Below are 15,222 nucleotides of genomic sequence, written 5' to 3' on the forward strand. Positions count from 1 at the left end.
TCTCAAACAGAGCATGAAGCAAAATGTGTTACAACACATCTGCTGGTACTTTATAGCATATTTCTTGCGATCTTCGATCTTCTGAAATACGTTCGTATTCAACGTGTGCCTTACGCAAACGTGTGTTTGTATTCTTTTTTTACATAGTATTTTTTTCCATTTTAAATGATTTTTTAAATTATCCACACAACAAATACAAAAAAACTGAAATATACAAACAAGAGTACATAAACCTAACAGACAGGGGTATTACATTTCAAAATTCATTTTCAATTTGTTAAATACTTTTATGGTGCGTATTGCTTTTTTGTTTTTACATTTACTGATAATTTCAAAATAATATTTCAATTCTATCTTAAATCATGTGAAGAGGCGTTTGTTCTCTGCCCACTTCATTTTATGGACAAAGAATCTTCCATGAAAGATATACAAATGAACAATGAAAGTTAAATCAGGGTCCATATCATTTGGATCAAAATAAAACATTATGTGTGTGTTTGTATTCAGTGTGTGACTGTCAAACCTCAGATGGACAAAAAAGGGTGGGCGGGGTCAACCGTTTGACTCCGCCCACATCGAGCCCGGCCCGGAATTGCACACTGCAGTCAGGGGTACTTGGCTGTAACTGGCAAGCTTTCTTTCCAGAGCGCCTTGATGCGGTAACTCCTAAATTGGTTGTCTCTTCTCTCTTCAATCGCGTGCTGCATTTTGTTATGTGAACGATTGGCTGAGCCTTGGATACAGCCGGTATTGCTCCAAACGCGTATCACTCGTTCGCTTACAGCCAGTAGTGATCCAACCCTCCCAAACTTTTCTCATCGGATCTACACAAATTACGTAGGTCACCTATTTTGGATTCAAAACGGCGAATTTCGCCAAAAGGTGACTAGTTAACATCTCTTGGGTATACTTGTCATCGGCAAGGACTAGGGAGTTTTTTAGGGTAAAAATAAACGGAGTAAAGCACAGGCAAAATCCTAGAGGAAAACCTGGTTCAGTCTGCTTTCCAACAGACACTGGGAGAAAATCCCTCACCTTTCAGTAGGACAATAGCCTAAAACACAAAATCAATTATACACTTGCTCCTGAGTGGCCTAGTTACAGTTTTTAACTTAAATCAGCTTGTAAATCTATAGCCAGACTTGAAAATGTCTGTCTAGCAATGGTCAATAACCAACTTGACAGAGCTTGAAGAATTTTTCAAAGAATAAATGGGCAAATATTGTACAATCCAGGTGTGCAAAACTCTTGAGATTTACAGATGTAATCACTGCGAATGGTGATTCTAACAATATTGACTCAGAGGTGTGAATACTTATGTAAATAAGAGATTTCTGTATTTCACTTTCAATAAATGTGTTAAAAAAAAAATCTAAACATATTTACACTCATTATGGGGTATTGTGTGTAGATAGGTAAAACACTTTTTTTATCCATTCTGAATTTAGGCTTTAACACAACATGTGGAATAAGTCAATGGGTATGAATACTTTGAAGGCACTGTATGTACATTGCCAAGATTGATCAAAGTCAACCAAATGCCTTATTTAGTTTATGTTAAATCTTCAAATAAAAAAACAAATACAATTTATTTAAAAAAAACTTTATTTAAGACATTCCTGAATGTCAGCTGCATTTGTTATCAGAGTGGTTTTCAAAGAACAATACAAAGACCGTGTGACAAACATATGAAAAAATATCCTTTAAAACAAATACAGAAAAAACATAATTCACTCGCTACCAACCCAGAAATCTGATTTGAGAGTTGCACACCTAAAGGGAATTTATTACTTCCATAGTGATCTATAATCTGCCAAAGCAGTTACAGGCATGGGCAGGAAAAAGGGCTACTACAAGAACAAAAACAAGACATGTAGTGTTACCTTTAACCGGTTAGGGAGCATTAAAACATTAAATATACACACAGCTTAATGTGTTCTCGTTGCGTCTGGGTCTGTTCGGAGATGTAAAGAGTGTACAATAGGGTTTACATAGCGTTAAACAAGAATGTAGCCTCCAACGGCAGGGAGGCTACTCATCATCATCCTCATCGTCATCCTCATCATCATCTTCGTCATCGTCGTCATCAGCAGCTGCGGAGGAGGCAGTATCCACTCTACCATTGGTGCGGTATGATGCAATATCCTGTGGGACACATCACAATTACTTATAGAGCCAGACGGATATGTTTGGACCCAAAACCAATATATCTGCTGACATACTGTTTTACAGAGGGAAAATAATTAAAAAGTGATTTTCCCACACTGAATTCTCAAATTGCCATCCAAAATAGCAGTTGTCCAAGAAATATGCGTCAGATGTTGATTTCTTACATTTGGACAATGGCATCATGAGAATGACATTCAGATCAGCATGAAATTCCCCTTTTTCATCCTATTTATTGAATATTGGTGGAATTATCTGCACCCATCTTATTCAAAATCAGAAGTTCGTAGGTCAACTTCTAAGATGATTGAATAGAGGATAATCACAGAAAAGCCAGAATTCCAGTCATTGTGAAAACCCCATCTTTGAAAGTTGTATCAAAGCCCTGCTCACCTTGTCGTATTTCTCCTTCAGCGTGGCTGCCTTCTTCTCATACGGCTTCTTCTCCTCAGCTGCAGAGCTGTTCCACATCACTCCCAGCTTCTTAGCAGTGTCTCCAATGGACAGGCCTGGGTGCTCGCTCTTTATCTTGGCCCGGAAGTCAGCACAGAAGATGAAGAACGCAGACCTGAGAAACAAAACAAACACATGTCAATTCAAAGGGAAGTTTAATTCCCCTCTCGGATTGCTATCCAGTCTATCTGGCATGCAAACCTTGTGAATTATGGTACATACGGTGGTCTCTTGGGGGCATTGGGATCCTTAAACCTCTTCTTTTTCTGGCCATTGGGTGGGATGTAGTTCTTCATTTCTCTCTCGTAGCGGACCTTGTCTTGCTTTGCCATGTCCTCAAACGTTCCTTTTTCTTTAGGAGACATGGGCTGGATGTAGAGGTATAAATTCAGATTACACATCCACATGGCCACAGCAAGACTGTCCACAAGGTCACTCAAGTGTAACAAAACATACCAAGGTGGAAATAAATTCAAAACCATTCTGAATATGGACCAGAAACATGTCACTTCACAATCATTCACTGGTGTGTAATGCTACCTTCCATCGCTCTGAGCATTTCTTGGAGAACTCCGCGAAGTTGACGCTGGCTTCGGGCTGTTTCTTCTTGTGCTCCGCCCTGCAGGTCTGCACGAAGTAAGCATATGAGGACATCTTGCCTCTCGGCTTCCTAGGATCTTTCCCCATGGTGACTTGTGTAGGTCTAGTAGGAGAGGATATAGATAGAGTTTCAACATAACAAGGATAAATTCACCTTGAGCTTTGGCCATATTAAATGAGTGTCCCTCCCTAGCTGCCCATAACAAAGAATGGGGCCTGGGGGTGTGCACATTTGTCTTCTCCTTTTTGAAAAGAAACTATTGTAATCGCTAATAATTATCACTTGCTGCATTACGGCAAAACCTTTTTTGCAAATAATTAAAGGTGCAATTGTGCATATGGATGGTGCAGCGTAGCTAGCAAGCTACGATGGCAGTTCGCTAGCATCGAATCCAACCCCCTCTGAACACCAAAACAAAGCATAGCTATCATGGATCCATCCCATTGTTGTGTCGTAGGTAATAGCTAGCTACATAGCCTTGCAGTGAGCCGTTATAAATAGCTAAATAACGTGTGAGTCTTGCAAAAGACAACATGGTTACCTAATCTGACTCGTATCAAATGGGACAAAACAAAAACAACTAACGTTAGCTACGATATAGCAAATAAAATCGAGATGCTCTGTTAACGTTGTTAATGTCAGCGCAACGGGCCAAGCTTGCCACAGCTAGTGTCTAGCTAGAGCAAAAATAGCTAACGCTAGATAGACGTGGTAGAATATAACTCGTTAGATATGTCTGGCTTCCATGAGTTTTTAAAACCAACTAACGTTAACGTAATTAACGTCACGAAAATGTTTTAGGTGGTGCCTGAAAATGTGCTGGCTAGCAGTTGTTTACTGTCTTTTGTTAGCCCACATTTCACTTACATAGCTAGTTAGCAAGCAAATGTTTATGAATGCTCAGCAAAATACACTAAATATTTGAACAAAAATAAATGTCAATGTTGCTATTTCTCATAATTAGCAACGTATTCTAGCTAATATTTTGGGTGTAAATACATACCCTCAGTTAGCTAACCAGCTAACGTTATGCTTCATCAAACAACGATGGGACGATGATTAAAATTCGCTAGTAGCGCAAACAATGACGTCACTCTCGTATGGTAATGGTGAATTCTTCAAAATAAAAGCACGCATTTCTAAACATACAAATGTAAATCTTCTTCGGTGGGGTTTTAGTCAAGTGGCCAGGGTTCCGGTCTAGAAGCACGGTTTCGACTGCTCCTAAAGTTTTGCTTCCATACTGCAGATGCCCACCCAGAAATACAATTTCCATACAAGGCCACATAGAGATGTCAGATTAGAAAATTCCTAATAATACACTAATTGTCACTGAGGCTGATTTTTTTCCCCCATCACTCACAGCCGAAGATATTATGTTTATAGTTTATATTCATCCAATGTCTGACATGTTTTTGGATGACGTGTTGTTGCTCGCCTGCTACCTGTACGCACTGAGTGCTAGTGTGCCTGTGGTGTTGGTCTGTGTAAACTGGATGCAAATCCTGGTCCGTATAAACCGGATGCAACACAGATATAGATGAATCGGCATATGCGAATATCAGTAGATTTCCTTGAAAACAACGGACGTCCGGACATCTTGGACGCAGTCTCCAGTTCTTATTTACCTCAGTGGTTTTAGTAGCCTCGTATGAAGCATCCTGATTTAGAGAAACAGAATGTAAGCTTGTGAGATCAGGATGGTTTGTACGAGGCTAGGGTTTTAGTGCAGACGACATCTAACACGTTATATTGCCTCCCACTACTGTATTCAAGGTAGAAAAGAAAAACATATTTGAAGAGAAAAAACTAACTTAATCGACAAAACAAAACTGAGCAAAACAGACTCCCACTTCTTCCATCCATCGTTGAAAGTTCCATGTTTCACCAACTCAGGCTCTGGGGCCTGAGAGGGTAGTAAAAGGCTTGTGATAGCCTTTCATGTAAACTCGTTCACCGACAAGTCCTCCAATCTCAGGAACCTCTCTGACGCATCCACAATGATGTCCATCTTTCTAGACTTTTCTCCACTTTGGCAGTGCCGCTGATCACCATAGCCATAAATAGTACAAAGTTCACCTTCTTAACCTGTAGAATATCTGTAGCCTGCAGGTAATGCCTATCCACCACCATGGGGCCATCAGGACCGCTCGCTCCCTCAACCCTTTTGACAGCTACTGCAAATTATATATTCTGGATGGACCTGACTTTAGCCATTTTCCTTCACCCTCGTTGGGCATTCCTAAAATGAAGCAACATGGTTCCCACCACAATTGCAACATTTCACATGATCAAAACTCAAACCACACTCAATTTGATCTTCTCCACAACTTTCATCTTTCAATCACAGACACTTTCCACGTGTTAAAAGGCACAACAGCAATCACAATCTTGGTACAAATGCTCTTACACAGTAATTCACATACCTCAACTTCTCCTCGATTTGGAGGGACTTCACTTCAAAAAACAAAAGAACAGATACTCTTCATGTTCTCTCCATTAACTACTCATTTCATGCAACGTGCATCAATCACTCCAGGGATATTTTAGATTTCTTCCAATTGCACTTCCCACGAAACGCCAGATATTACCCCCTTGAGGGGTGCCCTGATCCGAAGAGCTGCGCACAACATGACAACATTCTCGACTCCAGTACAACATTACTCAAGCTATTTCTGCTTATCAGGAGTACACGAAATCAAAACAAGTCCACTTCTCGTAATCCTTACTGCATTTACTTAAACCATCACTCTTTCCACCAGCTTGGATATTTCAAATGGATTCGCCCCTCCTCAACAAACAGCACTCCTACAAGATAAGAAGGAGCATTCCCAGAACTATCCATTTTGTTTTCCAGCAATACTTTGGTCATTTTTCAATTCTTTTGGACCATTGTCCAATCTTCCTTGCTTTTACCGCCATTAGTTTTGTGTTCACCACCTGCTCCAGCTTCCACCATCTTTAACCAAAGAGCAACCCACTAGTTCCGTCCTCTTCAAGAGTCAGCCACTGACATCAACCTACCCTCTTGCAAAGTGGAGAACTCATTCAAGAGATATTAAATGTTAATCAATGTTCATTTTTATTGTGCTTATATTATTGTGCTTATATTGTGCTTTTATTGTGCTTATAATGCAAATATAATATAAATGCAAGAAGGAATTTGTGGAAACCAATTACAAAAATAATGGAAGACCACTATCAAAAAATACAATGTTCAGATTGGTATGTTCTCAACATTGGGATTTAGAGAAAAAACTATTATACGTGCTGAGGTAAAAGTGGATTTGGGAACACTCAGTAGGGTCTGTAGAATCTCTATATAGTGTTATTTCTTTGGCGACTGAGGTTTAAATACCTAGCAGTACTTCGTACTCCACCCACTCCATTGGTCCCAATGCAATACACTATCGACCTATCTATTACATATTGGCTTATAGAGAAAAAACAGCTATTCTATGTGCCGAAAATAAAAGTGGGTTTGGCATTACTCAGTAGAGCCTGAATAATCTATATATGGTGTTATTTCTTGGGGGACTGCAATACAATATAGGCCTATACATTACAGAGAAAAAAATACTCTATGTGCCAAAGTGTGGTGGGGATTACTCAATAGGGTCTGTATAATCTATACAAAACATTACGGACATCTTCCTAATATTGAGTTGCACCCCCACTTTTGCCCTCAGAACAGGTTAAATTCATCAGGGCCTGGACACTGCAAGGTGCTGAAAGCGTTCCACAGGGATGCTGGCCCATGTTGACTCCATTGCTTCCCACAGTTGTCAAGTTGGCTGGATGTCCTTTGGGTGGTGGACCATTCTTGATACACACAGGAAACGGTTGAGTGTAAAAACCCAGCAGCGTTGCAGTTCTTGACAAACGGGCACCTTCTACCATACCCGTTCGAAGGCACTTTTTTTTGTCTTGCCCATTCACCCTCTGAATGGCACACATACACAATACATGTCTCAATTGGCTCAAGACTTAATAATCATTATTTAACCTGACTCCTCCACACTGAAGTGGATTTAACAGGTGACATCAATAAGGGATCATAGCTTTCACCTGGATTCACCTGGTCAGTCTATGTCATGGAAAGGACAGATGTCCTTAATGTTTTCTACACTCAGTGTATCTGGATGTAGTTTAGTGGGGGACTGAGGTATAAATACCTAGCAGCACTTTACTCCAACCACTCCATTGGCCACAGTGCAATACACTGTTTTTGAAACACCAAATACCCTTTGGGCTTTAGATCAAAAGTAGAGCAAATAAATAACACCATATATAGATTCTCCAGACCCTAATCAGTAATCCCAAGCACACTTTTACTTTGGCATATAGAATAGTTTTATCTCCATAAACCAATATGTCATTTATAAACCTACAGTGTATTGCTTTGGGACCAATGGAATGGGTGGATTAGAAAGTGATGCTGGATATTTCAACCACAGCCATCCAAGAAATAACACTATATAGAGATTCTACAGACCCTACAGAGTAATCCCAACCCCACTTTTACCTCAGCACATATCATATTTATTTTCTCTATGAGCCAATATGTAATTAATATACCTCGAATGGAGTGGGTGGAGTAAGGAGTCACCAGCATTCTGTTTTAAACCCGTTGGTCAACATAAGAGACCAATTTAAGTTTTGCAGACTTTAATTCTAATTACATATATTTTTATTTGATTTTCGATATTCTTAAAGTTTAGCTTGTCTTTGCAGGGGGACTCTTATTAAACATTTTTACATCCCTCGATCGTGCTGCCAGCATAATATCTTGCTGCTAAATAACGGTAATAGCCAGATTCGATGAGCGGTATTTTAGCTGTGCGACGTCTCCATGCAATTGTGGCTCCTATTAGCTGCCGCCAACTCCGTAGAACGTCTGATTGGGCGCTTGCTTTCCACAGCTCTTACTGGAGACGTCGAATGATTGGTCGTCTTTCTAGAGTCTAGCGTGACACTTCAAAGTTTGAGGGGATTCGATTATTTGGCCCAGGATGCCGCCTGAGAAGAAGTTTACATAAGGTGAAATCTGATGGCATTCGTTTTGGAAACGGGCTGCCTCCCGGGCGTGCGCCAGGTGCTCCAAACTAGTAATGAGCACATGGAGTAATTTCAGCAATAAGGCCCGAGGGGGTGTGGTATGTAGCCAATATACCCCAGTTTAGGGCTGTTCTTATGTATGTGGAGTGCCTGGACACAGCCCGTAGCCGTGTTATGTTGGCCATATGCCACAAATCCCCAGGCCGCCTTATTGCTATTATAAACTAGTTACCAACGTAATTAGAGAAGTAAAAATACATGTTTTGTCACACCGGTGGTATACGGTCTCATTATACCATGGCTGTCGGTCAATCAACATTCAGGGTCCACCAAGTTTAAAATTGTCCATTTGCTCGTTCACGTCACGGTGCATAATAGGGTGCACCTCTTTGTTTCAGTGCCGGGGAAATTAATAAAACATTTGTTTGTGTCACATTTTGAAATCTTTTAAAATGCTATTTTAAAAATAAACTCCAAAAACTGCCCCACACAAGGACGAATATATGGCCCAACAACATAGCAGTATAACTTCTGTCCATTAATGGCGAGAATATAGATGCTGTGCTTGCCTTCACTTGTCTGGCCTTTTACAGAACATTTTACTCGGACACCTGCAAACACAACGACATAGCCTATTCGGCAGGCTTTAATAAAACATATATATATACTTTAATAAAACAGTGTAACCACCAGTAACCCGGTCTACCACCCTTGGTGCACCTCGCCAAATGTGATGCTGAATCTTTCATGCGGGTCCAAGCCCCCCAGGCAGCACAGCATCAATCATCAAATTGCCCTCGCGGCTGTTGTGCAATTCACAGGAATTGTTGTGTGTCTCCCATAACAACCAAGAACTCCAGCACACACAGTTGCACACCACGGAGCCCTGAAAACAAGTTTTCTAGATAGGCCAAATTGAACAATGCAAACTCAAGATGAAGAATCCTGCGAACCAGGTAGGCCTACAACTGAAGTGTCATAACTTCTGACGTCATAATTGTTATTACGTTACATTGCATTGGTGGCGTATTTTCAATGACTTTCTCTCGCTTGTGTTTTCAAGCACCACGGAACTGTCCCGGAGCATCATCAAGCGCACGATCGACAAGTTTGCCTAACACATCCATCTCAGGCAGAGTTCGAGAAGAGATGTGTGCATTTGTGTCCAGACATCGCGCCCAATAACCAAAATATTCCGATTTCTGGAAACGTTTCATCACGAGCGAAAACAGCTATGGCAGCCGTGGGTGAGGAGCCTCAGATTACCTGACATGAGACTTTTTGGGGTTGTTTCTCGGACTCTGATCGTAGTCTTTGGGAAAATACATATATTTGTAAGGAGATTCTCCATTGAATTTGCTTTAAAGTCCAGGACTAGGCTTATTCTTCATTGAGCATGTTTTTTGGACTAGGTTTATTAATGTCCGAGAAACCTCCCCTTTATACTAATTTAAATGAGTTATTGTCTATTAACGTGATATTTGATATTTCAGATGACAGACGTATGTGGGAGTGGGACCCATATGAAACATCGCAGAAAAGAGATTTTATTTATCGACCCAGTTCATCAACACCAGTTTTACCGTAGGCCTGAAAATATGATTGACTATTCATGAATTCATTTATATTTCATTATGTTGTTTATATTATTCACATTTAGGCTATGTCTCCCTATACATTTTCTCCTTTTGTGAAATCTTTTTCAGTCCTACAAAGACAAGAGCCCATAGAAACTCCTATGCACTAGCTTGTCCTGTGGGTGCCACTGTGTACAATGAGGACTTCTGTTGGAAGCCTGCCACTAAACCTGACAGCATTCACACAGGATCAGCCTCTGGGAACAGGAGGAACAACCCACATCCCAGTCAGGTACAGATCCACATTCACACTCAATCCTCTGGACATGAACTATTTAGAATGTGTAAACTTTCATACATTTCCATTAACTTTTTACAGAAAGAAAAGCTTCTTAACAAACATGAATCTAACATTTAGCTAACTAACCTGTCTGTCCCTCTGGTGCTCCTATTCAGGGTTGCATTTCAAATGGTGCACTACTTTTGAACAGGGCCCATAGGGAGGTTGTTGGAGGTTTCAAAAGGGTTCTTCAGCTGTCCCGACAGGGGAAACGTTTTTGGTTTCAGGTAGAGACTTTCTTCAAAGGGGTTCTCCTATGGGGACAGCCGAAAAACCCTTTAAGGTTCAAGATAGGACCTTTTTTTCTAAGAGTGTAAGGTGCCATCTGGGACACATCCCTGTTATTATTATTATTATTATTATTATACCTCTATGCTTTATTACTTATACATTTAAGCTCTTTGGGCAGCGATGTATTGAAAAGTGCTAAACATTCTTCATTTTTCCCTAGTCATTCATGGTGTGGAGACTGCCCAAGGGCCAGAAGCAGAGCTCTGTAGGTGGTTGGTCCCCCTGGAAAAGTCCTCCTTCTGAGGAAGAGATCCGAAACGCTCTGACTGCCCAGTACCGGTCCACCTACCGGACTGACTACCTGGGCATGCCTCAAGGTAGAGAGATCAGGGAGCATACAGTACCTTCGGAAAGATTGATGAGGAAAAATAACAATTTAATACATTTTAGAATAAGGCTGTAACCTACAAAATGTGGAAAAAGTCAAGGGGTCTGAAAACTTTCCGAAGGCACTGTATATGCCAAGCGTCTTAGAGTAGGATTTCTTATCTATGATAAGGTTCCCCCTCTCTCCATGTAATCTTATTCATTAAGCTCTAAAAGGCTAAACTTATCCTAGATCATCACTCCTGCCCTGAGAGGCTTTATGGATATAGGCTCTGAGCTGTGTCTGAAATGATACCCACACTAATTTTGTCCAAAGCCACACCCTGTTTTGAAGTTCTCAGTGATTTCGAAGTACTCAACCAGCATGAGTATCTCTATGTAAGAGTATGATACTGTAGGCTTACAAAAGCTGTAAGGGGAAAAAAACAACTAAAGTCGGCTCAAACTGAAGTCGGAACCCCCCAAATTTTTTTAAATTTTTTTTTTAAATTATTTATCAGGATTCAATCAAGCAGATAAAGATATTCCTGATAGCACTTTCAGAACAGTTTTTTTTTATTTGTACATGACATAATAAGTCAAGTTGCATGCACTCGATGACTTCTCAGTCAGGTTTGTGTCTGAACTGAACAGGTCTTGCCATGTAATGATTCAGTTTATAAATAACTCTGCTGTGGAACTAAAACACAATTCTGAAAGCATTATCTGGAAGCCATTACCTGCAATTGATTGAATCCTGGTAATTCTATGTTTTGGGGGGTTATGTCTTTAGTTTGAGCAGAAGACAGTAGTACAACTTCCCTCTAGTCGTTTGTTACCCTTTACAACATTCGCCTTGCAAGTTCTCTCTTCTGCACTTTTGTCTTTTTACAGGACTTCAGTTGATCCCCCCGATTCTCACTCCGCTGAACCACAAGCGCCAAGTCCCTCACTGCACGCACACAGAGATGAGGCACAACTACCGCCAGCCCAGGGAACGGTCTGAACTGCGGGGCAACATGTCGCGCTACGGCTGCAACGCACTGCACGGCGTTGCCCCCAGGGGTATAGGTAAGTTATGAGCTGCCTGGATGCATCCTATGAGTAGAGTGAAGTTGCCCCTAGCCAGTAATCTTGAGTCAGTGTTTTTCCCACTAATCGTTAAGGTTAGGATTGGGGGAGGGGAAGCCGATCCTAGATCTGTACCTAGGGGAAACCCTGGAGCAGTGGCGGCTGCTGATTGGCTGAGTACCCGGGGTGTGAGGTGTTTAGAGTTGTCAACAAAGCAGCATGACGGAAATATGATGCCAAGTTTTTGAACTACCAGTAGTTTCTTTGAGAAGATATCTGAAGCGATCGGTGCATTTGAACAACAGCATCAATACACCTATTTCACTCTTGCATGTCAAAAACCGAATGACCCCTGCTGCACATGCTGCCACTGTTTTGATCAGGTTAGATTATACTATTTAAAATAAGCAGTCAACTCATGAATAGACTAGTGCACTAGGGAGAATGCAACAAGCATACAGATGGGAATAAGTGAAAACACATTATCTAACTGGGGATAGCTAGCTAACATAATGTCACAAAGCATGATGCGCAAGCCAGTTCTGGAAAAACTTCAGATTTACGAGTTAGTCAGATATGAGTTTAGAAAGACTTGAAATTGGCATGGGAGCTAACTTGCTAGGAAGCTAACAGCTAGCTATAGCTAGCTATCTGCATATTTAAGGTAGATAACTGGTTCATTTGACCAAAAAAGTGTTTCTCAAAAGTACTGTAGCTGGCTAATTAATTTGATCATGCTTTGTGAATCATCCGGGTTTATGCTGTTTTAGTCCACACAACATGTCGCCCGCCCTGTCACCTACAGCAGAACCTGATGAACAACATGGGGGGAACAATCAAATTGGCCATGTATTTTTCTCCTACCAGATCTGTGATGAGAAGGTTCTAGCTAGTGCATTCCTCTGTCCTTCGACTCTTGTTGGAGGTAGTTGTCTAGTTTATCAGGTCCCAGGCTGCCATGACTGTTACAATAATTTATTTACAAGTGAGTTATTGCTTTTCCCTTTAGTGCCACCTCTACCTGATAGAGCAGATCTAGTCTGACGTGCGGAAGTAAGCCGGGGCTGCTGCTGGCAGTATCTTTGGAGCAGTAACTGAACAGCTTGTTATTTCTTTATTGAACAGGAACAGCTTATTTATTTTTTTAACAGGAAAATGTCATGTAAAAAATGTGTACTTTTTGTTGTTTTTGACCAAATCACAAGTTGAGTGCCGCCCCTAACGCTCTTATGGGCGGGCCGCCACTGCTATAAGTAATTTGATTTCCTTTCATTTTGACTATTAGGGAAAACTATATAGGGCAGGGGTGGGCAACTGGCGTCCCTGGCCCCCCTTTTATGGGCAATTTCCCCCCAAAATCTATAAGAATGAAAATACAGTTGGAACACAGTCGGGGTCTTAACTTACTTAGTTAGAATTGTAGAATACACAAGGTGTCAATTCAAAATGTGGTTGTGCATCAGCAGGTTTTCTCTACTTGCCATGGCAAAATTAGTAGAATTGTATGAAATTTGGTTATACAATTGCAAAATCTTCTCTTCCACCCCATGGCAAAATTAGTAGAATTGTATGAAATTAGTTATACAATTGCAAAATCTTCTCTTCCACTCCATGGCAAAATATGTAGAATTGCATCAAATGTGCTATAAAACTGCAAAATGTTCTACATGCCCCATGACAAAATGTGTAGAATTGCTGGAAAATAACTCTAAAACGCACAAGTTGTTCCTCCCCCCAACAAAATGTAGCTTAGCGCCTCCAACAGGCTAGGGCTGGCTCTAACTACATGTGTGGGTATGGATGTGATTGTGTAGACCTGTGAGCCATGATGAGTTCATATTTCTTGTGGCCCCCACCCCCATCAAAGTTACCATCCCTGAAATACTGAATAGGGTGCCATTTCATATTTTCCCACGCTGCACAATGTTGCTCAGAGCTAAACTCGGGTAAAATAAGGCAGCCTAGTGGTTCGAGTATTGGGCCAGTAACCGAAAGGTTGCTAGACTGAATCCCCGAGCTAACAACGTAAATATTAGTCGTTCTGCCCCTGAACAATGCAGTTAACCCACTGTTCCTAGGCCATCATTGTAAATAAGAATTGCCTAGTTAAATAATTAAACAACCTACCAGGCTCATCACTTAGAGATCACAGTGTATCTCCCGCCCCTTTCTGTTCCAGTTCCTACTGTTGTTCATGGTCACATCCACAACCAGGAAAATAGTTCCCAGTTGACCACCTACGACAGACACTTTGGAGGGATAACGACCGATGTCTCGGCCGTGCTCCGCTCTCTACAACCCCAAGAGCTCCAGCAGTTCTGCAGACATCTACCTGACAAAGGTGAGCTACGGACTCTTGTTATGAACCCTGACTCTATTCTCCTAGTTACAAATCACTTCCCTGTTTGGTTGCTTGAAGTTGCCCATAAACACTGATCCTGGGTCAGTTTGGCATTTTCTCCACTAATGGTTAAGGATTGGGGCAGGGGATCTGATCCCAGATCTGTACCTTAAGGGAAAATTCACCCCCGAGCACTGTATATATGTTGACTGATGTGTTGTGTTTACAGATAAGGAGGTTGTGCAGACATTTTTGCACCGAGTCCCCCCTACCGGCCAGGTGAAGAGAGGTACCAAGTCACCTGTCCTCCCTCCTGCGTTGTATAGGTCAGAGTGGATGTCTGGCTGGCCCGGGCCCCTGTGATACTTGACTTTCTGTAGCATCCCGCCACAATCATGTGACAACGAGAGGCACTGTCCAGTCAACAAGTGCCTTTGTGGGACTGTGTGTACGAGTGTTTATGCTCTGTTTGTGAGTTTTATTTGCAGTGTTGTAACTGCCTTGACATTTCTGAAAATAAAGCCAATCAATCTAATGCAACGATACTTCCGTTTACATCTGCAATCTAACTATAACAGTACTGAATAACACCATTGTGATACTTTTTTTTTAGCATGTTGTACTGTAGATATCACAGATGTAAGTGCAGTTTTACTTGCTGAATCAAATTCTTCTTTGGTACAGTTACCATGATTCCAGAACCAAACCTCAGATTTATCAATAGTAGGCCTACTTCTTTAGAAGGCGCCAGAATGAGGTTTCAGAGACAGTCAGTAGTGTAATACCGTCATTATAACATGCTAGTACGAAAGTGTCTGCACCCACTACTGTAAGTCATTACTAAATTACTCAAATGTCAAAAGTAAATGTAGTAACATAACAATAACACATGTTTACACCAATAGGGTGGTGCCCTTTAGATCTAATCCAAGGTTTTGTCTGCTCTGTGGAACTGACAATATTAGCAGAAATGCATCCAGTAGTTATCTTAGTATCTTAGTTACCAGAGAGCCACCCA

General features: G+C 41.1%; 2 protein-coding genes across 2 annotated transcripts; one reads left to right on the top strand and one right to left on the bottom strand.

Annotated features, from left to right (window-relative positions):
- Positions 1 to 1,587: 1,587 nt before the first annotated feature.
- LOC118366035 (high mobility group-T protein-like) lies at positions 1,588 to 4,392 on the bottom strand. The gene is made up of 5 exons (XM_035748354.2): positions 4,224 to 4,392; positions 3,160 to 3,322; positions 2,842 to 2,987; positions 2,560 to 2,734; positions 1,588 to 2,145 (listed from the first exon to the last, which is right to left on the bottom strand). Exons 2-5 carry the CDS (start codon positions 3,304 to 3,306, stop codon positions 2,032 to 2,034), a joined length of 582 nt encoding a protein of 193 aa, XP_035604247.1. The 5' UTR covers positions 3,307 to 3,322; positions 4,224 to 4,392; the 3' UTR covers positions 1,588 to 2,031.
- Positions 4,393 to 9,001: 4,609 nt separating this feature from the next.
- LOC118366036 (testis-expressed protein 26-like) lies at positions 9,002 to 14,749 on the top strand. The gene is made up of 8 exons (XM_035748355.2): positions 9,002 to 9,234; positions 9,342 to 9,525; positions 9,772 to 9,862; positions 9,985 to 10,147; positions 10,647 to 10,803; positions 11,687 to 11,863; positions 14,043 to 14,204; positions 14,434 to 14,749. The coding sequence occupies exons 1-8, from the start codon at positions 9,214 to 9,216 to the stop codon at positions 14,565 to 14,567; spliced, it is 1,089 nt and encodes a 362-aa protein (XP_035604248.1). The 5' UTR covers positions 9,002 to 9,213; the 3' UTR covers positions 14,568 to 14,749.
- The last annotated feature ends 473 nt before the right edge of the window (positions 14,750 to 15,222 follow it).

The sequence above is a fragment of the Oncorhynchus keta genome, chromosome 33, assembly GCF_023373465.1.
Source record: "Oncorhynchus keta strain PuntledgeMale-10-30-2019 chromosome 33, Oket_V2, whole genome shotgun sequence".
NCBI lineage: Eukaryota > Metazoa > Chordata > Actinopteri > Salmoniformes > Salmonidae > Oncorhynchus > Oncorhynchus keta.

Coding starts and splice junctions, on each gene's coding strand:
- LOC118366035 (XM_035748354.2), bottom strand. CDS start 3,306: ATGGGGAAAGATCCTAGGAAGCCGAGAGGCAAGATGTCCTCATATGCT. Junction 2,735..2,841: donor AATGCCCCCAAGAGACCACC/GTATGTACCATA, acceptor TTTGTTTCTCAG/GTCTGCGTTCTTCATCTTCT. Junction 2,146..2,559: donor TGAAGGAGAAATACGACAAG/GTGAGCAGGGCT, acceptor TGTGTCCCACAG/GATATTGCATCATACCGCAC.
- LOC118366036 (XM_035748355.2), top strand. CDS start 9,214: ATGAAGAATCCTGCGAACCAG. Junction 11,864..14,042: donor CGTTGCCCCCAGGGGTATAG/GTAAGTTATGAG, acceptor TTTCTGTTCCAG/TTCCTACTGTTGTTCATGGT. Junction 14,205..14,433: donor CAGACATCTACCTGACAAAG/GTGAGCTACGGA, acceptor TTGTGTTTACAG/ATAAGGAGGTTGTGCAGACA.